General features: G+C 41.7%; 1 protein-coding gene across 29 annotated transcripts in view; it reads left to right on the top strand.

The window, feature by feature from the left end:
• Window positions 1–22,216, top strand: part of Kcnma1 (potassium calcium-activated channel subfamily M alpha 1) — a 695,343-nt gene that overhangs the window by 333,429 nt on the left and 339,698 nt on the right. For all 29 annotated transcript variants that reach the window (XM_060382122.1, XM_060382121.1, XM_060382116.1 and 26 more), the window contains exon 3: window positions 11,197–11,258. In XM_060382122.1, the coding sequence (XP_060238105.1) occupies window positions 11,197–11,258 (62 nt within the window). The remainder of the gene's footprint in view (window positions 1–11,196; window positions 11,259–22,216) is intronic.

Below are 22,216 nucleotides of genomic sequence, written 5' to 3'. Positions count from 1 at the left end.
TATCTGCTGAAGCTTTCTCCTTCAGAAAGGGTTGCTTATCTGTTTAAATTCAATAATGAATAAAAAAATATCATTTTGAGTGAGGGAGAGACGTCAGAAGTGGGCAGACTAGGGAAGCTGTCCTCTGGAGAGCTGGATTTCTTTCTATTGTGTACTTGCCAGAAGGACTGGCTGGTGTCATTCTCAGCCTAGACCGCAGTGGCCAAGTCGACCCCATTTGCTTTTGTCAGCAGGAGGCTCTGAAGAGAAGAAAATCACCAGAGGCACTAAAGAGGATGTGCACACCTGTGGCTAGGCCCAGCTTGGGGCAGAAGTACATTTTAGAGCTCACTGGGTGTTGCCATCAGTGTGGGATAGTTGGATGTTGTTTATCATCTTTGACAGCTTTCTTAATATTTGGGGGGCCTGGGTGGCTGTACTTCCTAGAGTACATCAATAATCCTTCTTAAAAGCAAGACCATGGGTGGCTGAAAACCACTCCCATGGAAAAGGGAGACTTGAGGTTATTTGTAGGAGTGCCTTTAATGTTCCAGTAACTCATGAAGAGGCTTTGACCATGTAATACTGCAAACTAGCCTTGAGGAGAACAGAACAGATGCCCTGTGTCTGTTCTATCCTCTTTGGGGGCATGGTTGTATTGTGGAGAGCTTATAGGATTAAGGGCATGGCCTTCTCAAACACAGAATCATATTTGAAAGTTATAGCTGTAGTAACCAAAAGCCAAAGGAACTTCTGTCTCCACTCATAATCTTGATTTCCACAAACTCACAACAGCTCTGATTCCTAGCAACAGACTAGGAGGGGAGTGGGAAGGAAAGCTGTGGACCTTTGCCTATCTTTGTAGCTATTGGAGAATAGATTCAGCTTACTAGGAAATGAAATGAAAAGTCATGGGAGGTGCCACTTGTATCTAGAAAGTTTCTTAGAAATACCCATTGCATTCAAAAGTAGATTATTAAATAGATTCTTATGTGAGTGATTGTGTGTGCATTTTTCACTATAAATATATTTCTAGATTCTACTTGCAGATGCTCAGAAAAATATTATCAAGTATACATATGTGTATGTGCATGCATACATGTGTGTATTTTTATATGACCAATAATTTCAGCCATTTCCAAGTCAATAAGTATGTGTAAATTGTACAGTTATCACCATTATCCTCTCATAGAGATTTTATCTTGTTAAATCAAAACTTCATTTTCATCAGACAATGATTTCCTGTCCCCTTCCCCCCACTAATAGTAACCTAATATTCTTCTTTAGTAAGCACCATTCAACTGGCTATCTTTTTTTAACTTGGCCACTAAAGGGACTTCTTAGGCGGAATCATGTGCTCCTATTTGTCTGATTGTGGGGCTGGCTACTTTCACTTAATGTAACAGCTCCGCAAAACCTTATAGCATGGACTCTCTTCTGTGTTGGTTAGTTTTTGTCAACTTGACGATTAGAGTCTCATGGGAAGAGGCACCCTCAACTGAGGAATAGCTTTAGATCAAGATTGGCCTCTGGGTATGTTTGTGTGTGTTTGAAGGGGGATTTTCTTGATTAGTGGTTGATGTGGAAGGGCCCACTGTGGGTGGTGCTACTCCTAGGCAGGTGGTCCTGCTTGCATAGAAAGCAGGCTGGGACAGCAACGGGGAACAGAGCAGTAGGCAGTGTTCCTTTATGGCCTCTGGTTCAGTTTCCTCCTCCAGGTTCCTGCCTTGGATTGCCTCCACAATGGAAATGTAAGACGAAATAAACTGTTCCTCTCTAAGTTGCTTTTGGCCATGGTGTTTATCGTAGAGACAGAAGTAGGAACTTCCCTTTCTTCAAGATGGAAAAGTAGCCCAGAGTATGTGCATGTCTCATCCTTTCCATACATGCTTCTGCCTGTGGACCCTTGGCTGTGCTGATCTTTTGCCAGTGTGAATGAATCCCTTCTGAACCAAGTGGCCAAAATCTATTTGAATCTCTGCTCAATCCCAGCTTTGACTTTAGTATAATCTAAAAGCTGGCAAGATTTGAGAAGTAGGGCAAAGAAGGCTATAAATTTAATCCTGGGTGACAGTGAGTGGCAAGGGTTGACCTGGCAGGGCTATAAATGATTTCTCATCTTATAAACCTAATTAAATTAAAAATCCAGTTGGCCAAAACCCATACTTGCTTAAGCCAGGCAATTTCTCAGAAAACTCATTAACAAGGACTTGGGAGTTTCATCAACAGATGGAAATTTTCCCCCATATTTTTCAATAATTGGATAGAAAAAGGACCATCAAACTTCAGATCTCAGATAGAAGTGTTCATGTAGATTCCTAGGGCATTAGTTTTAAGGCTTATTGGTAATATTAGGGAAAATGCATCCTTTTAAGTATTATGAGGTAATGGCATAAAATTTCAGTGTCATTAATCCAAGGCTTCAGGAAAGAGAGGAATTTAAGGGCCATTTTCTGAGTCATTGTTACAATTATTTTTCCTTATTTCAGGGATTTTAAATTGAGTTATAAAAATTGATACTCCAGAGGAACATATTATATGGGCAAATGCCATGATTATTGGCAACCAAAGCCAGGATGCCGGAGCACTCCTGCATGACTAGGGAGCACCAACCTGCAGAAGCTCTCTTCTGCACCTGGGGTTAGTTTAACTTTCACTTTGAAGGAAAATGTTGTTAGGCAACTAGCTTGTAATCGATATCAGATTTTTCTTTGGGGAACATTTAAAGCAAAAATGAACCCACACCCTCCACCTCTGTCTGTATTAGTCATATTTATCATATTTATCTGTGTCCTCCCCCAAAGCCAGTTATTGCATTTCATTTTGTCTCTCTGGCAGCAGATGTATGATTTATAAGAAACTTGTTCTGCATAGCTTGTGTTAAGAGGGAATCTCATTGCTTTCCGGCTCTTCATTTTTAACTGTGGTCATTTTGAGCTGACCCAGCTTAAAAATATAAAGAGAGGCATATGCTGTGCACATACTTGACTAATAAATATTGATGGAGGTCCACCATTGGTGATCAGAGAAGATGTAATCAAGTCCCTGTCAACAAAGGACACACACTGCCATCAGAGCACTTGCACTCCAGCATAGGAGAGACATGTTGATCAAAAGACAGTAAAGAAATATTTTATTGCTGGAGTGCTGACTGCCACAAAGAAACTGTATTTGTTGGCCATTTCTTATATTGACGGTCAGGAAATGACTGTGGAACAGGCTTCTGATGGTTAGGTAGCTTATGAGAAGTGACACTTCTAGAAAGGTAAACCAGGTTGTGCAAAGGCCCTGCAGTAGGAAAGGGTGGACAAAGTGAGTGCTGAATGACAAGAACTGAATGTCCACAGTAACTGGGATCTAGAGAGGGAAGGAGTCTGAGAAGCAGCCAGAAGAAATGACCAGGGTTTTCACAGCTTCGATGTTGTCAGAGTTGTGTGTGTTTGTTTTGTTTTTGTTCCATACTTGAGTTATGATTGGAAGCTATTGGTGGAGGTCCCTTCTCTGTGTCCAAATATCCAAGATTCATGGGATTGCATTTGGGGAATCACTTGATTCTCATAGCTGTCTGTAAAAATCCTCGTCGTTTCTGCCGGGCTACTTTATGTGTGAATTTGGGACTAGGGGTTCAGTTTAATAGCAGAGTGTGTGCTTGGCATGCTCAAGATTGGGCTTCCAGCTCCAGCACGAGATACCACCGATAACAGCGGGTCTAAATACCACAGTGCGTCTCACGCTTAATCCTTGCGTGTGGATCAACAGAGCCGAGCTCCCAAAGGAAGCACTGTGCATTTGGAGTAAAATGACCCCGCGAAGGCACTGTTTCCTCTGCCTGTTTTCTTCTTGAATACATTTCTCTTTCAGTTGTTCTTTGGAGTTTTGTGTTTCTGCTGAATTAATTTCTATCATATTTGTTTGCACACATGTATAAATCAAATGCAGTGTGTCAGACTACCAGGTGAAAAATTTAAGAGACCGTTGGCTCTCTACATGGCCTGGTGAAAATACCTCTTCTATATTTTACAAATCTTTTAAAATTTATGATCAAAAGAGTGCCTTTTTGGATCTCAATAGTATACCCACTTAGGAGAAACATTAATTCTTTAGGAAAGAAAAAACATTACTGCACTTGATAGATTTGTAATCAAGATGTGAGCCCCCAATTTTTTTTTTTCCTTTAAAAGAACACTGAGATCCAGAGTCAACTTTGGGGGTTAAAATGCATAGAACATCTCTAGGCTTTTCATGGACGCCTAGACGCATGAAGAGGAGGTTGCGGTGGAACCTACCTTGTTCTGTATAGCAGTGGCAGAGCTGAGACTTGGACCTGGGGAGAAGCTGACCTATGCACACCCCTCCCATTTCATTATAAATTACATTGGCTCGGGGAGCTCACATGCTGTGTGAGCTATCGATTTTGGTGCTTCAGACACACACTGTGAATCAGTGCATCCAAGTGATTCATGCATCTGATTTGACAGGAGAAGACTCCTGGACGCCAGTGTTGTGACGGGTATTGTAATCATCACTCTGCATTATGATTATACACCAGGCCTATCCAGATGGCATACAAGGGCACTGCCTTTTCTAGATGAAAACTCTTCATTTATGTGCTGTGGTCAGTGGCCTCCCAAGACCCTCCCTAACAAATTTCTCTTCTGATCTGCCCATTTCACAGACTGGGAAACTGATTCCTAGGGAGATGAAATGACATGCTAAGGACATCCATGCTGCCTAGTAAGACCCTGTGCTCCCTGATGCCTCTTCTTGCCACATGCTGTCATACTCCAAACTTGAGATTTGTTCTCTCTAGCACAGGCCCACCTGGAACATCAGGAATATTTTTTCCTTGAGTTGTCCACTCCCCTTCTCTCTTACTCTACCATTTATGAGGACTGGCCTGGAAGTGGTCATATTTCTAAACTTGATCCTCTCAAAGAGTCTGTTTATGTGTAGGACATTTCTTATATTCATGAGACTCCCAATTCACTTCAGCCTCAGTACTCCATGCTTGTAGAGGGTAGAGGGCAGCTTGACTTTACTATTTTGACTTCCTGTTTTCATGTCTCTTCGTTGGGCCTTGCACATCACAGATCAGGAAATGTTCACTGGGGTTATTAAATTCTCTAAACTGAGCCAGGTGGATGGTGCATGCCATTAATCCCAGCATTCAGGGAGGCAGAGGCAGGTGTATCTCTGAGTTCAAGGCCCATCTGATCTAAGTCTAGAATAGCCAAGGCTACAAAGAGAAGCCCTGTCTTGAAAAAAACCAGCCAAAAGAATCATTGGATTCAACATTGCAGTTTAGATGCTAGAATGCATTCTCTAAAACAATCTGGAAACAGATTGTTTTGCCTTGAGAATTTGTCCATTTTTTTCTATACATAGTTAATTTTATTACATATAAATTATAGCTTAATTTTTTAAAAGACCAGATGCCTTCAGCATCATATAGGCAAAACTATTTTTTTTTCAAGAAAAGTCTCCACTGCCAGTAGCCAGATTCTATATTGAACGCATAGCATCATTAATTAGGGTCATTTGTTCTGCTGTGAGCTGAGGAGAATGTACAAAAGCTCGCCAAAGAAAGAATTAATTCCTCCTCCTCTCTGGACTTTCTGGAGCACGCCTAGTAGATTCCCCAAGCCTGCAGGCCTCATACTTATGTTCTAATAGGCTAATTGTTAAGGCGACATTTGTGAATTAATCTCTGACTTGAGCTAAGTGGTTTTCCCTAACGGCTTTAATTCAGGAATACCACTCTTGACTGCGTGTCAGAATTCTGAGACAAGCCTAACAAAAATGGAGGGGCCTAGCTCTCCTTCCCTTGTTTTGTGATTTCAGGTACTGGGGGAGGAGGGTGCAAGGACACTCCTGCTCTTTTTGTTTTGTTTTGCATTTATTTGAGCTATTGGGCATGTGTACCTCTGCATACCTGTGAAGGTCAGCTGCAGGAAAGTCCCTCCTCTCCTTCTACCTTGTGGATGCCAGGGATCAAACTGGGATTATCAGATTTGGCAGTAAGCACCTATGCCTGCCAAGACATCTTACTAGGAGAATCCACCTCTGCTTTTTAAGGAAAACTACCCAGATGTCTGACTGCTTCGAGCCACAGTTCCAGGTCCATTTCTGGAGGCCCATGTGGCCTCAAGTTTTCATTTTAAGTGTGTGGCTCAGGCTGTAACTGGACTCTCTCGGGCCAATGCCCATGCCCTGCAGGCCTAACAAGGTAGCCCTTACCACCTAGCTTCTACCACATTACCAGTAAGCCAAGTAAAGAGGTAAGAACTGGTGAAAAGCAAAGAAAAGAGTTTTATGTGACCACATTGGGAAGAGACACAAATAAAGAGGGTGGACACCTCCCCCCATTGATCTTCAAGGTACTGCCAGGAGGATTAAGTTTAAATGGAAGGTAAGAGGTACAGTGGTCAGGTGTGGTCCTGTCCATCAATGATGGAGTATCTGGCTCCAGTATGTCCTGAGACAAGCTCCTAGTCCAGTTGGCACCAGGGTACCAGTCTTTCCCTTCACCAGCTCTGGGAAAGTTCTAATTCCTTGAAGGTCCGCTGTCTCGCTAGTCTGAAGACTGAAGTGTGCGTCCTAGCATGCCTTCACTCCTACAAGAAGGATTACAAACCTGACAACTGGAATGGGAGTCCTAGGGCATCTCTGAAGAGCCTCCTCTTCGACATGGTGCCTGGGTTCCTACTGCTATTGACTCTACGGAGGCCGTAGTTTCTTGTGTCCCTGAACAAAGAACTGCACAGAGATAGATAGATGGCAGTTAGCAGAATGAGATAATTTATTAAGAAAGAGTCCACTTCAATGGAGGAAGTGAACTAGATCAAAGAGAATTCATGATATAAGCAGCCATGGTGTGCAAAGGATTTGAGCATTCACATCCCATAATACAGGCATTTTGACCATCTGCGTAATTTGTTTTTTTGTGCATGCTCTATCTGATATGTATAGTTCTACACATATGTAGTTCTACTTTATGTGTCTAATGTCCCATTAGCATCTTAAGTCTCCGTCCAAGACTGTGCTGTTTAGTTCTGAAATGATGCATGGGTCACCTTCACACCTTACCTTTCGTACCTGTGCCAGCTGCCAGTTTGTTGGCCTCATCTAAACTTCCTCCCAGCCTTCCTCTTTGCCAGTTTGTTTTTTATATGCTAATTTTCAGTCTTTGCTTTATAGCTTTTGGCCCTCCCTCCTGTGCTATTTGCCTGTCTCAACTTCACTAAATTTGCCTTTCCCCAGCAGCTTCAAACACTGAGGGGAATATGCTGTGCTCAGCCATACTATTTTTCATTTTCATGACATTTTTCCGCCTAGGCATTTGAAAGATCTTCTTGGCCTGCTGGGATTTCCATCCAGGAAGATGGCTGCCAGTCTCATACTCTCATTTCAGTTCATACATATTTTCTTCATGATAAGTAGGATGGACTGTGTGTGTGTTTTTTTAATACACTGTATGTGTTCCTGGCATTCTTTTGTCATGTTTCATTTTGGGTTCTGAGAATAGATGAGTCATGCTCCATTGTTCCAATGATACTTATCAAGTTGCTTTCTTTTTTTCTTTTAAGTGGATCTGGCTCTCTGGAAATAGACTCAGTGTTTGGTATTGTAAAATAGTCCAGTTGACCCCATGTCTGTTTCAGTGATATTGACATGAGGTTTAGGCTTAAATAGAGGGCAAGAGATGTGCATGGTGAAGACGTACTACTCAAAGGACAGTCCTGCCTGTCACCCATTCATCATTATCTCAGCTCCTGTCCTGAGAGGAGGCCTACAAAGTGCTCTGATAAGGCCCTGACCTGTCAGTCACGGTCACCTCTGCTGCCTTGAGACCTATCTGTTTCAGCAAGATGATTACCTATGCTCCAGAGCTTGAACCTCATAGATTATTGTCCTTATCTCATGGGTGATTTGTCTGTCTTGGGAGCATTAGCTTCCCAAGACAGAACCTGTGTCATGACATACAAAGAGCAAATGAGCTCTTAGAGCATACCATGTATGGGAAAGGCATGGTCATTTTAAAGGTGTATATGACTTAGCTGCTGAAGAGCACATGCATTGTGCTCTTGGGGGAGATTGTGATTTGTTTAGGGCCATCTTTCCCTATCCTTTGGAATTCTACTCTCCTTTTCATGAGGCTACCTGTGCTGCACTAAAGCAATATGAGGGTAGCTGTAACTTGTATAAAGAACTACTAGTTGGAGAATGGAGAGATACTGAGAAAAGAACCAATAATGTCCCTGCTCCTCCTTCATCTCTTGATTGACAGTTGGCCTTCAGTAGCTTTCACAGACATTCTCTGTACATTCTCCTGAAGAACTGACTACTAATTATGGAACCTCCTAGGACTTTGTTTAACACTGTGTGTATGTGTGTGTGTTTGTGTGTGTGTGTGTGTGTATGGGCACACACACCATAGCCCAGATGCAGAAGTTAGAGGGCAGCTTTTTGGGGTTGGTTTCAACTCTCAGTAAGTTTGTTAGGCTTGCTCAGCAACTGCCTTTACCCACTGGCCATGTTTTTTTTCTTTTTTTTAATTTTTAAATTAGAATATTTTCATTGAAAGCTGGCAAAAGAAGGAGAATCATGCCTTCTGCTCAGGAGGCTTTGAGACAGCCATGTTGCCTGCCGAGTCTGTCAAGCTCATATTTTCATGACCAAGTTTCTGCATGAGCTGAGTTTAGGCTGAGAGTGCAGTCAAGCCTGACATGATAACAAGGAGTGGTAGTAAGTTAAAGTCTGCATGCACATGTCACCTTCTTACTGAGTACTATTCTATTATTATTATTATTATTATTATTATTATTATTATTATTATTTTATTATTTGCCTGTGGTGGCTTCTGGTGGGTGGGACAGTCTGGATTCCCCAATGTCTCTGAGGGAAAAAGCCTTCTGGCAGGACACAGAATCCAAACCTCGGTCTAGTCAGCGGAGGTGTTGTGGGGATCATGTCCCTCCCATGTTCCTTTTGTTCTTAACCTCTCTGAAGGTGCTGTTTGAGTCTTAGGAGCCCATCAGGGTGTATTCCAAACTTTCGTCACTGATTTGCTTAAATATGTGACACATTATTCCCAAGTGGAAGCAACTAGGACAAATTAGTGTCAGTCACTTTGGCCATCCTGCTGCTGGAAAAACATTGCTTTCACAGGAGTGCTGAGATTCTAACTTCTTACAGAATAAAGGTGCCATTTGCAAGGACTTTGATTTTCCTTTTATAAGATAGAACATTTGGTGACATAAGGCTGTTTAGTGTACCCTGACAGAAGCTCTGCGTTCATACACATGGAGCTAAATGGATAGGGATTTGTTCCTGATCAGCTGTTTATGAATGAAGGGGCCCCTCCCCTCTGTTCTGATCACACCCTTTCTCTTTGCGGCTTTCTGAGAATGAGGTCAGGGCCAGGATCTAACTGCTTATGGCTCAGAAATAGCAGCACAGCTCAAAATTAATCTGATGCTATTCATTTTAGGATGAAAAGCTGAGGCCTGCTTATGTTTTTGTTTCCTGTATATCTTTTGCAACAAGCTGTGAATGAACCTATGTGAGGAGGGGAAGCAGAGGCAGGCCAGCCAAGAACTAGTCTATTGGTGGCTGGCGATGATAGATAGCAGAAGCTGCCTTGCATCCAGTGGGAGCCTTGACTTGAAAAGCAAAGTGGAAGAATGACATAAACCCCAATGGTGTAGTACTCTAACCACTGTTCTTGAGAAAGAAAGCTGGCTGTTGCTGGAAACACTGAAGGTTCCTTGTGTTGCGCCCAGTTATTTCCTACACTGTGGAGCTAGCTGGTCATCTTTCTCTTGTGGTTCCTGCGGGGTTTGCAGTGCTTTAAATGAATATTACATGCATGTTGCATTGTTTTAATCAGATATAGTAGCATACACAGAAACACACTGGAGTGTATGATTTCCTCTTACACACATGCATACATATACATACAAACACATGCACGCACACACACTAATGCTTGATTATACCTACTCTTTGCAAAGTTGGAGTTAACTTCTGTCTATGCAATGCCAGCCACATTTCCACCTATGAATCCTGGGGAGACTGGCATTTCTAAGGATCGTTCCTGTAGTCTGTTTAGGAGTTGAGTATATCTAAAGAACAAGGGACAAACAGCAGGCAGGCATGGTGTGTGGCTGTGCTATTTCATTTCTATTCTCAGCCTTAATTGTTGGTTGTTGTCATTAATCGTTTCCATTGTGAAAGATGAAATGTACACATTGGAACACTGAGTGAGGTATAGAAATGTCAGTAGCAGCCTAATCTGCTACAGGTTCATTCAGTGGACTTTTATGTGACAGGTGTGTGTTGAAGGAGAAGCCAAAGCTGTCTTTTATATTCATGATGATTGATTTTGAGCAAGTGTAAAAAAGGTTAGAGATTGTCATATAACTAACTGTTCAGATGGATGACCTAATTGACTTTTTTGCACTTAAATGGTTTCCCTAGACACTTGAGAAGTCTGATAAACACACACAGAATTGAACAAATTTTTATCTGTCTAGAAGTTGTGTGTGTGTGTATGTACATAAGTACTTATTCACACATGTACCCAAGGGGACAGCTGTAGTAGCAAATGTGTGCTTTTTAAATGGATATTTCTTATGTAGAACAGAAAGCAGATTAGTGACTGTCTGGGCTCAGAGGATAGAACAGGGATTAATTTCACAAGCAAAAAACGATCTTATAAAAAGTGTTCTGAAACTGGATCACGGTGATGTCACATAAGTTAATACATTTTCCAAAAGTTATTAAGGAATAATATGCTCAGAATGGATGTATTTTATACCCCAACAAAGCTGTTAAAAATGGCCATTCTCTTTAAGTCCTAGGGTAGGTAGAGAATGAAAGACTTTATCCTTCCAAGTCTTTTGACTCGCCATTTCCCCCTGAAATTTATTGACTTCAGCTGTGGTCCTTAAGGTGAGAGGCCAAATCAAAATCTAAAGACACAGGAGGGAAAAGTCTGCATGGACCTTTACAGGTAGGGGCAAGGGGCAAGGTTGTTCCAACCGCCAGGTGAAGAGTCAATGTCTGGGTTGCCACTGGTCAGAGAGCACATGCCATGGGAAACAGGTCCCTCAAGGTACTAGCACTGTGTGCTCCAAGCAGTTGTTTCTGCCACTCAGAAATGAAAACAGTCTGGTCCCAGCCCTTAAGTAATGGCACGTTTATCTTCTTTTGCAGGTGGTGTTAGTCTTTGCTCTCAGCATTGGTGCCCTTGTAATATACTTCATAGACTCCTCAAAGTGAGTATGCATATATGCTGTCTTGCCTATTTTTTTCTAGGGCAATTACGACCCCTTACATTGATGAACATATTAATTTAACAAGCCTTTGCAACAATCTCCTGAGTGCTGAAGACTTGGAGGAAGGCAGGGCTGCTCTGTGCTGCATTTACGAATGGGGAAAAATTCTCTCAGAAGACGGGCTTTGTTGATGCTGCTGGTATGAGAGGGAGAGGCACTGGGGAACCAAACCTTCTTGTTGGGTATTTATTTGTAATGAGCTGTTTCCTGATGAAGTGTTTTACTGAAGATGCCAAGAAGTTAAGAGGGTTCTGACAGGAATGTGCAACCTCTGGAAGGGAGCAACAGAGTCCAACAGATAAGTCTGAGCAATCCTGGCCACAGTCATAGGATCTTTTTCTCATCCAGGGTAGATCATATTGGAAGCCAGATTAGACAGTCTAGTGCTAGGCTTTCACCTGCCAAATAAATTGATAGCTGAGTCAATGGTCACTGTGCTTCTTCACATATGGCACTAAGGAAATGGGATGAGACAATCATGAGGACTCCCAGAGGAGGTCTATGACTCTCTGAGAACTTGTGGAGAGTGGTGTTCACACAGACCCTTTGAGTGGCATTTTAGTGATCTGCATCATAGATGGTGAAGACTTTCAGGGAGACTGAAGAGACCAGTCACTATAGCTACCCTTAATTGCTCTGGGTACGACTGCTGGATACATTACTAGGTCCAACTATCCTACTGCAATCTAATAGTTGACAGCATCTGAGACACACAGATCTGGGGATAGATTTGCTTTTCTGTCATGACACAGACTTGGCAGTTCTAGCCAAGGATGAGTTTGCCGGCCTCAGTGTCTACCTTTGAGAGTGTTTTTCATTCCTCTAATGCTAATCCTGACTGGATCCTATACTTTGATCCCAAGACATCTGCTTTGTGTTTCTCTTGGAACAGACTCCAGCATACCTCAATTTTGAGCTTAATGCTCATTTTCCTATAGTATAATATGGTGGCAATTTCATACACACATAAATTCTAAATTTCCCAGAGCTATCTGGTCACTAGCCAGGGGATTTTTGTGTATTTGGCTATGGAGGCCAAACTGTCAAATCAGGAAAAATAAAAGAAACATGTCTACTCATCCGTGTCTGAAATCTGCCAAGCATGAGACTTTTAGAAATCATTTAGCCTACTGCAGACACAAGACTGGGCCCTCACCTGTCATGAGCTGTGGGTCCTTTAAGCATCCTCAGGGGACAAGATTGTGTGTGTTCTCTTCATCTGAAATCCGCAGTGAAGAAAGAAGAGCATTGTTCAGTCTGGAAGTCTCCAGTTATCTTGTGAGTGAAGGTAAGCCATCTTTTCGTATTTACTTGGAAATTATGGACCACATTTGAAGTGACCTGGAACTCTCAAGCCCTTGGTCATCTCTCTCCAATCTCTCTCCAGGGGTCATGGGGTACACACCCTGTCAACACCTGTGCTGGGGCTTAGGAAAGAGGTTCGGATATGTAGTCTGTGTGCCCCAGAAAGAGCACACTCTTATGTGAAGGTGAGTGTGGTGAACTGCTAAAGGACAGATGCCTTGACTGTGCCTCCCTTTCCTTTGTCTCCCTCTCTGCCTCTGTGTATGTCATGGAAATAAAATGTTGCTCATGGATGGGTTTGGATGGTGTCTTTTTTTAAAATTGTGTCTACTAGGAGGCAATCTTTGGTTTCACAGAGTCTGGCCTTCCTTGGGGGAGGATGGCTAAACATGCTGTTCCCCAAGGTTGACACCCTTCACCACTACCTTCCCAGCCTCCAGCCCTTTGGGGTTAGTCCTGACTCCGCTAAGCCTTCCTGAAGCTAATGCTAGACACCCTCAGTGATTTTGGTTCTTTTTGGAACCTGCAAAGAGTCTATACCAAAGCTGACCTTCAGTTCTGTTTTTCGACTTCCCCAGCAAAAATTCCAGTAATCTTAGACATGAGATTGTCTTCCTTCTCCTTAGTATGTCTTTAGCCTTTCTATCCTCCTAAACTATGCAAATTGTGTGGTTATCAGAACAGACTTTGTTTAACAGAACACCTGTTGCTACATATGCAACTCTACTTTTCATTTTTACTTCTTCAGCTGGCCCTGCGGCCATAGCCCAAGACACTGACTTGTGGAGAAGTCGGTGATCAGCCTACACAGAGAATCCTCTATCTTTTCATGGAAATCCAGCAAGCATGCTCAGGTTATGAGATGAATTAAAGTAAAACATATAGCTTTACCTTTGTGATCACAAAGTCTACAGGGTCATAGTCAGAACACTAAATGCAACTCATTAATCCAGTTGCAATCAAGTTCAGTGAATGAGATAAAATTCTACATATAAACTACAAATGGAATGAGGCTGAGAAAAGTTGTCAAATTCTTGAGGTTTACCTTTTTCATTCAAAACCACTTCTGGCTTAATAGAAATGGCTTGGCTGGCCATCTTGGAAAGCAAGTTAAATTTCTCTTAAAAATTATACCAAGTTGTTGCCCAGAGGAAAAAAGCCTGGAATTCTTGAGATGAATTTGTATTAGTGGAAATAAATACATTTGAGTGATTGTCCCTGGAATGACATGGTTTATAAAGTTGTTCTGTTGGTACACTTAACCAGAGCTGTCTTCACGCACTTGGTAGATTGGACATCTCCCAGTTAGGAAAGCTCAAGATGCAAAGCTTTCTGTACCTGGCCCTTTGGGAAGTGCAAAGAGGCGTTAGGGAGATGACCTGGATTTGTAAGAGCATCTGCTGAGCAAGCACGAAGACCCAAGATCAAGTCACTAAGACATTCCTAAAAAGCTGGGCATGGTCCTGTGTGCCTGTAACTCTAGATCTTTGGGGATGAAGACAGGAGGACCACTGGGATTGTTTGGTAGCCATTTTAGCTCTGGACTTAGTGAGAGACCCTGCCTTAAAGGAATAAGTCCAAGGGTGAGAAAGCAGTACACTTACCATTCTCTACTGATCTCTGATTGCACATGTACCACACATGCATATGCCACACACAGAGAAATGATGTAAAAGATTTAAAAAGAGAACTGCAAAGGATGCAGATGACCGTATGATACAGGTCCCAGGGGTAGACTCAACCAGCTGCTCTCAGAGAGGCTGATTTAGACTATGCACATGGGCAAGCCAAGTGGATGATTATTCTACCTCAGTGAGTCAGCAGAAAGGCAAGAAAGCTCAGGTTAACCTTGTGATTAGCACGAGTGATTGTAATTGGTGGTCTTCCTCACCTTTCAAAATTTATTTGACTACAGTATATCCACACATCTTTGCTCTTCAATTCTTAGTCCAAGACAGACAGGTCCCCACTAGGTCTTTTTCAGTGATGTGTTTGAGAAGTCCTCCTTTGGGTCTTCATTTTTTTTTAATGTAATCTCTATGAGAAGAATCATTTGGGTCAGCTCCTGTGATTACCATCTAGCTGGGAAAGATTCTCCTAGAGCCAACAGATAAAGAAAGTCACAATTAAATCAGTTCAAATGGTGCTCCATCATTCCAGTGGAAAATGCTGGGAAGATTCAAACAAAGGGAAATGTTATAGTAAGATTTGGTTGGGACAGGTGTAATTTCAATACCTTATGAGACCTGCAATCCCTTCAAAGATCCATGCTCTCTAAATTCCCCGCCTCCTAATTCTGACCCTGATTCTGCAGAAACTTTCCCTATCCACCCTGATTTCTATTAAGCAAAAACTAAAAATAATATATATATATTATTAAAATAATTAATAATATATTAAAAATAATATATATATATAAAACCAGGGGCCAGAGTGGTGTCTCAGCATGTAAAGGCATCTGTTCCATATGGCTGACTACGAGAATTTAATCCCTGGAACCTACATTTAAAAGGTGGAAGTAGTGATGTCATTCTGTAAATCTAACACTCCTGTGGCCAGATGGGAGACAAAGAGAGGAGAATCCTTTAGAAGCACATGAGCCAGTTGGCCTGGAGTCCACAGTCCAGCGTCAGAAACAAGAGGGACTATGCCTCAACGTAGTACCAGGTGAGAACATGCTCCTGAAACTTTCCTTCTGACCCCTACACCTGTACTGTGGCATATATATGCCCATACTTACATACACAAAATATATGTACATACATATATATCACATATATATACACATTCCATATATTTTAATTGTGCAACCAATTCATATGTGACCCTCAATGTCCTATGGTGTTAATGTCAGTGTTGCTTGCCTGACTCCAGACCAAATAGGCATGGAATAAGTAAGAGGTGGAGAGACCTCAAAATGTCAGCAGGAGGGTCAGGACTCGTATATGGCAGAAGGCAGCAGCTGTTGCTGCTCCTTTCCATAATTTTAAGAGAATGTAGGAAGACACAGCAGCTCTCAAAGCTCTGTGCATTTGCTTTTTTCCAGTAGTATTCTGGGAAAGGATGACTCACATGTGGGGAGATATTTATTCCTTTGATTCATGCTTAAATGCTGCTCCTTCTTATGCTTCAGTTACACGGATTATGAATATTTAATGCAGCATATACTGGAAATGAAGGTCAGGTCCTGCTCACTGGCGACTTCAAAGCAGCCTGGATTCTGAAAGGCATACCACCTGCTGTTAGCAGAGTGAAGCAGAAAGGTTATGCATTGTTAAAATCTCCTTAATGACTCTATCTGCACCAAAATGCCTGGGGCACCATGGGGGTGCCTGCTGGCTTTGCCAGCTTTCGCTCTTGGCTTCTGGTCTAAGCCCTTCTATTTGAGTGAGATGGACATTGGAGGGTGAAGGAAACCACAGCACAAATTTTGTAGCATATCCTATCCAACTGCTTCATTGCCTCTTCTTGGTCTTCATCAATTTTATTTATTTGTTCACTTTATATTCATTCATTCATTCATTCATTCACTTTTACAGCTTCAATGTGAAAATCTTAAATACTTTCCATGTAGTGGCAGTGCTTGTGGTTAAGTATGGTTACAGATAACTGTAAGCACATTTGCTATAGAAACTGACCAGACTGTTTCCCTAGTCTCTGGAAACATAACTGATCCTGTTATTACAATTCAGATACCTAGAGCTTTAGCCCAACCTGTTCATGGTTTTACAGTTTTACCTGCCACTCCTCTTCAAATAAATACTAATCTCTTCTTTATCTGATAAATTTTTTCTCTTTTTAAAATTTTATGTACATAAAATTAGTTTTCTACATGCATGCATATATATATGTGTGTGTGTGTGTGTGTGTGTGTGTGTGTGTGTGTGTGTGTGTGTGTGGAAGAACAGCCAGTGCTCTTAACCACTGAATCATCTCTCTAGCCCCAAATCTTCTTTCTAAAGGTGAGAATCAGGAAATTGGGAAATGCTTGCCACGGAAGCATGAGAGCCTGAGTTCAGATTGTCAATACCATTGTGAGGTACCATGTGTCTATAGTCCCAGTGCTAAGGGGTAGCTGAGTTGAGGGGGGCCCTTAGCTATCCTATCCATATTTGTGAGCACCAGGTTTAGTGGCTAATTCTATCTCAGGAAGCAATTGAGAAACATACCTGATTTCAATCTCTGGCCTCCACATGCTGTGAACACATGTACACACACATCTGCATGCATATGCCCATTCAGACATATGCATGTAACCACGTACATACGAACAAATTTGAAAAATAATAAAAGGGTGAAGAGAATTTGGATTCCCATCACAGTGCTGTATGTGAATTAGAGAACTAAGCACATTACACATGATTTCAATGGCTTCATCTAATACCCTAAGTGGAGCATTATCATCCCCACTTTACTAGTTAAAGGTCTGGAACTCCAACATTTGCTTCAAGCCACAAAGCTAGCAAGCAGTGGAGCCAGGATCCCATTTTAAAGCCCTGACGACTTCCCCAACCCCACTGTCGCTTGCAGTTGTCAAGGAATGAACTTCCAGGTTAGAGAAGTTATAGGAAGAGCTCAAGGCAGATGTTGTAAGAGTGGGAACTGCTTCACCTTGCCTTGTCAAGTCATTCATCTTCTTTTCTTTATCTTCTGTATCCCCATTCTCATCCCAAGAGCCAAGTCTATAGCAGACAGCTCTTGGGAAAGTTTTGTCACCGGCCTTCCCCTTTTATCTGCTGTGGATCACAGGGAAGCTGATGGCCATTTCTCAGGGCTCCTCATACCCAGAGGACCCCTTCCAAGGAAGGATTCTTCCCACCCCACCCACACCTACTTTGCTGTGCATATTATTTGACACATTGAAGTAGGTACGAGAGATGCCTTTTCTCCTTAATTGAATATATCCTTTACAGAGTTACAAGGCTTAATCTTTTACAGTTTTGCATTATGCTGCATGAGATTCACATATAAAGTTAGTATTATTAAACTAACAGATTATAGGGAAAGTTGGCTTTCAAAACGTTTTGTTGGAAGGTCTTAAAATGGTTAAAAAAGTATGTATCCTGCTTCTTTCATTACTTTTGTTCAAAATCATCATACACAGATGTTGACTTGGTGCCTCCAATGTGCCCCACCTCTTGGCCAACCACTTGGCAGGGATGTGAGGGCAGCATAGGTCATGGGTTCCCTTGGTAGATTTCAGAATGATCAGCGGTAGCTTTCCTTTTCAACTTTATGTAGCATTTCAACATGGCCAGCTGGGTAGCTAAGGCAGGCATAGGGAAAGGAAGAGTGCCTAGGAATATCTTAGCTCTCACTTCCTCTAATGAATCGGGTCATTCTGGGTAGTATTCTGAATAATTAGCTCCTGTACTCCACCTTCTTCCTCTATTTGAAAAGGCGCGACATGCACTTAACCTTTGTTCCAGAAGTCAACACAAATCACCATGCACACGAAACATCTCTTTCTTTTCTTTTCAACAATACCCCCCACCAAAGTTCACCCTCCCTCAGTGACATCTTTATTGCCAGGCTTTGGGTTGGAAAATTATGGGTAGGGAAAGTTCAAGGGCAGGGTGTTCAGAGCAGCACTGCACATCTGTGAGGGAGAATACAACAGGAAAGCCAGCAGCTGTTGAAAAAAGCGTCAGATGGTGGAGGAGGTCTGCCTCTGAGAGATGGGAAAGCGGGTACGCCTTTAGGGTAGATGCCATAAATAACTCCCAATGGGAGTCTTCATTCCCTGTCAGAATCTAACCTCCTATGGCACCTTTGAATTCTGTGATGTGTAAGGAGCCCTGACCCAACCTTTCTTCATCATCTAGTTTTTCATGTTGCCATTCTCTCATTAGTAGAGATAAACATGGTAGCAAAGACAGGAAGAGAGGACATAGAGGGGTAGAGCAGGCAACTTCTTGAAAACTCTGTTTCCATATAGGTACATTTAGGGCACAGGGTCTCTTCTTTGGTTCTGGAACAGTGGATTGACTTTATTTGTTTCTCAAGAGTTCCTCCTTCTACCTTTCACAGTGCTGAGATAATCTCTGCATCCTCACTCCTCACTGTGCAAGTAGTCCCATGGGTACCATGTAAAAGGGCATCTTCAAGTATCAAGAGTATGAGTGTATCTCAGGCAGCTTATTAGCAAGTATAGGGGACTCTCTTGGGAGTAGGAGAAATGAATCAGAGAAAGCTTTCAGGTTTGATAGCAATGACAACTTAGAAACAGAGTTAGCTTCTATATCTGAGAATTCAACCAGCTGTGGATTGAAAATAGTGTTTGAGCCAATTCCAGTTTTATAGAACATACACAGACATACTTTGCTTTTCATTATTCCCTATACAACACTACTACCAATAGAACATTGACATTGTATTAAGTATTATATAGAATCTAGAGATTATATAGTGTATAGAAGGATGTATGCAAATGTCCTAGAGTTTCAAATAAGCAACTTGAACATATGCGGATTTTAGTATTCATAGGGACCCCTTAAACCAGTTCTTCATTCAAGGAACATATGATGCCACATCTTAAAAATATTTGGTACCACTTGGAATCCCAGAATCCTCTTCTTTAATTAGTGGTAAATTTGGTAGAAAAGATAGGTGGAGAAGATGCAGGGGGATGGAGACAACTTATTGACATGTCTACTTCCATGTGGGTAGATTTAGAGGACGAGGTCTGTTCTTTGGTTGTGTAACATTAAATTGAGTTTGTCTCTCAGAATTTCTCTCCTTACCTTCTAGAGGTGACTAAAAGTTAAGTCATCTGCTCAAGGTCACTGAACCAGACAGGGAGAGTGCTACAGTCTGAAATTAGAGCTCTTCAACCTCAGACCCCTTTCTCCTCGATCTCTTGGGTCCTTTCTACCAAATTTAAGTCATGAGCAAAGATGCCTCATGATTTACTGCCTACTGAAAAGCAAAGCATATTGATCTTTTGTGCCAATTCTAGGCTTGTGGGTCTTCATCATGGTGTAGACTTTCAGTACAGAAAAAAAAAGAGATAATCCTAGGTGGAAAAGATTGATCCTTTTTGACCACACTTCTCTATCTTGCCAGTATGTCCTATCTGCCTGTCCTCCTGTCCCTCTGTCTGTTTTCCCTTGCCTACCTCTCAACCCCATTTCAGAGTTCTAGAGAAGTAAGCATCCAGCTTGTTGTGGAAAGTTGACAAGGCAGGCTCCATTGGCTTTGTCTCTGGCATTTGCTAAGCATTACTTTTAAGAACACTGTGCCCAATGGCTCGTTTGTTTTCCCTGTGCAAATACTCTCCTAACTATGACTATAAATCTGTATTTACCCCACCCTTAAAAATTAGAATGAATGTTTTCTGCCCTTCTCACTGCTCTCCAGGATTTAAAAAGAATGTTTTGGATGACCCAGCACTCTCTTAGCACTTTGGTAACTTTTTAAGAGATGGTTTTGTTTGAGGACAAGTGAAGGAACACATCCCTTTAGGTTCCAAACTTACTTTGTATTCTGTAATTAATTTGAGTTTATGTCACAAGCTTCTGGGTCTTCCCCCGAAGTGACATCTTGGCTCTAGTGCTGTCCCCAAAGTCACAGCAGACATGCATTAAAAAATAGCTGTAAGCCAGAGCGTGAGCCAGCTGGAGGGAAACACTGGCTCAGAATGCTGTAATCCAAACAGAAGGGCAGTGCTCATGACAACAAAGCCAGCCAGGGTGGCACTAGGTGGCAGCAGCTGTTACAGCTTCAACTTGGGTTTTATGAGCTGCAGGATGTGTGACTTCTCTTTTAGCCCTTGTCCTCTGTCCTAACACCATGACAAATTGTCACTTTGGGAAGACCCTGACCAGTGATGAGTCATTTGTGATTTAAAAATAGAATCCTTTGCAGCAAGAATGCCCTTGGGACTTTTTGATGTCCTTTTTCAAAATATTTGGGAGGTAGTTATTTGTGTGTGTGTGTGTGTGTGTGTGTGTGTGTGTGTGTGCACAGTCACTTGTGCACATATTAGTACTAGTAATGTAAAAATCTAATAGAGTAGTAGCAGAGCATGGGACATTGGCCCCAGCTCATCGCAGTACCAGACAGGCTAGGCTTTATGTACCGGGAGTCTTAAATAGTCAGTTAACTGAGTGCCAACCATGTTTGACATTAGGAAGCATTGACTACCATGGGTAAGTACAGGTTTTTCTTATCATGATGTTTAAATTGTATATATATATATATATATATATATATATATATATATATTATTTTTTTTCATAAAAGTTAGGCAGTACAAAGTTCAAAAGGGATCAAACCAACTAACAAAAAGATTTCATCAGGCAATATATTCTCAACTGCTACTCAGTGACAGTAAATACTGAAGGCTGATGAGCTATCTGAAAGACTGACCTGTTACAATGGGATGTTTGACTTTCAGGGAGATTTTTAATTGAGACAGAAACTCTTTCAAAAACCCCTAAGAGTAGACTCGAACTATGGTCTTCACATTGGCCTCATGATTTTTATCTCTAGTAAATGAAACAAAACTCTGTCTTAAAATCAGCCTCTTAGGGCAGTGGTTGGCTTTAGACAGACAGTGGTGGTACATGGCTGTAATCCCAGTCCTTAGAATGTACAGGCAAAAAGAGCAGGAGTTCAAGACAAGCTTCAGCTACATAGTGAGTTCCAGAGCAGCTTAGGCAACATGAGACATTCTCAAAAACCAGAAGAGGGCTAGTGAGGTGGCTTAGAAGGTAAAGATGTTTGCAAGCATCTTGATGACTGAATTTGTTTCCCAGGATATACATGTTTGAAAGACAGAAACAAGTCCCATGAGCTGTCTTCTGACTTCCACATCCAAGATGTGGCATTTGTCTCAATGTTTGTCAGACACCCCTGGTGACTCTCCTGTTACTCTAGGTGCTCTTGCTTGTAGAGTCCTCTTTTTTATAAAGAATATTAACTGTTATATTTTACCATTGCTTTGATCTAAGACAAGTGTAATGAATCTAAGTTGTATTAATTATCAGTATTTAAAATACTTGTTATTTGGTTTTATTTCCTCTATCTGATATTAAGGGAATGAACATTAGGATGTACTATAGGTCTTTGGCATGTCTGATGGAAAATTTGACTATGCTTTCTCCACCCTGTCCTTCCCACCCTTCTAGAAGTTTTCATGGTGAAGCAAATATTCTCCAAGAAAGATGTCCTGTATCATATTCATCCCAATGTCATAGTTATTGCAGATAAGATAAAAAAAATCTTCTATTTCCAAGTTTTTTTCTTTTTGTTTTTTTGAGACAGGGTTTCTCTGTGTAGTCTTGGCTGTCCTGAAACTTTTTCTGTAGATGAGGCTGGCCTCAAACTCACAGAGATCCTCCTGCCTCTGCCTCTGCCTCTGCCTCCAGCTTTGTCTTGTGACTTCATGACATTCCAATTGCAACAACGCAACATTAACATCAGTGGGTCAATGTATGTATCAAAATTTTAAGAAAATTTAACAATCCTGTTTTCCTGCTGATTTTTAGGCAAGAGTGTGCTTTTCAATCTTTGTATATGAAAATGAGCCTTCCTGGCTTAAGAGGTGTCTTTGTTTCTTTCCCTGTTATAATAAAAATACACTGAAAAGG

This window comes from Meriones unguiculatus, chromosome 4 (genome assembly GCF_030254825.1).
Source record: "Meriones unguiculatus strain TT.TT164.6M chromosome 4, Bangor_MerUng_6.1, whole genome shotgun sequence".
Classification (NCBI taxonomy): domain Eukaryota; kingdom Metazoa; phylum Chordata; class Mammalia; order Rodentia; family Muridae; genus Meriones; species Meriones unguiculatus.
The sequence above is the reverse complement of the archived record's forward strand: the minus strand, read 5'-3'. Positions and strand labels throughout refer to the sequence as shown.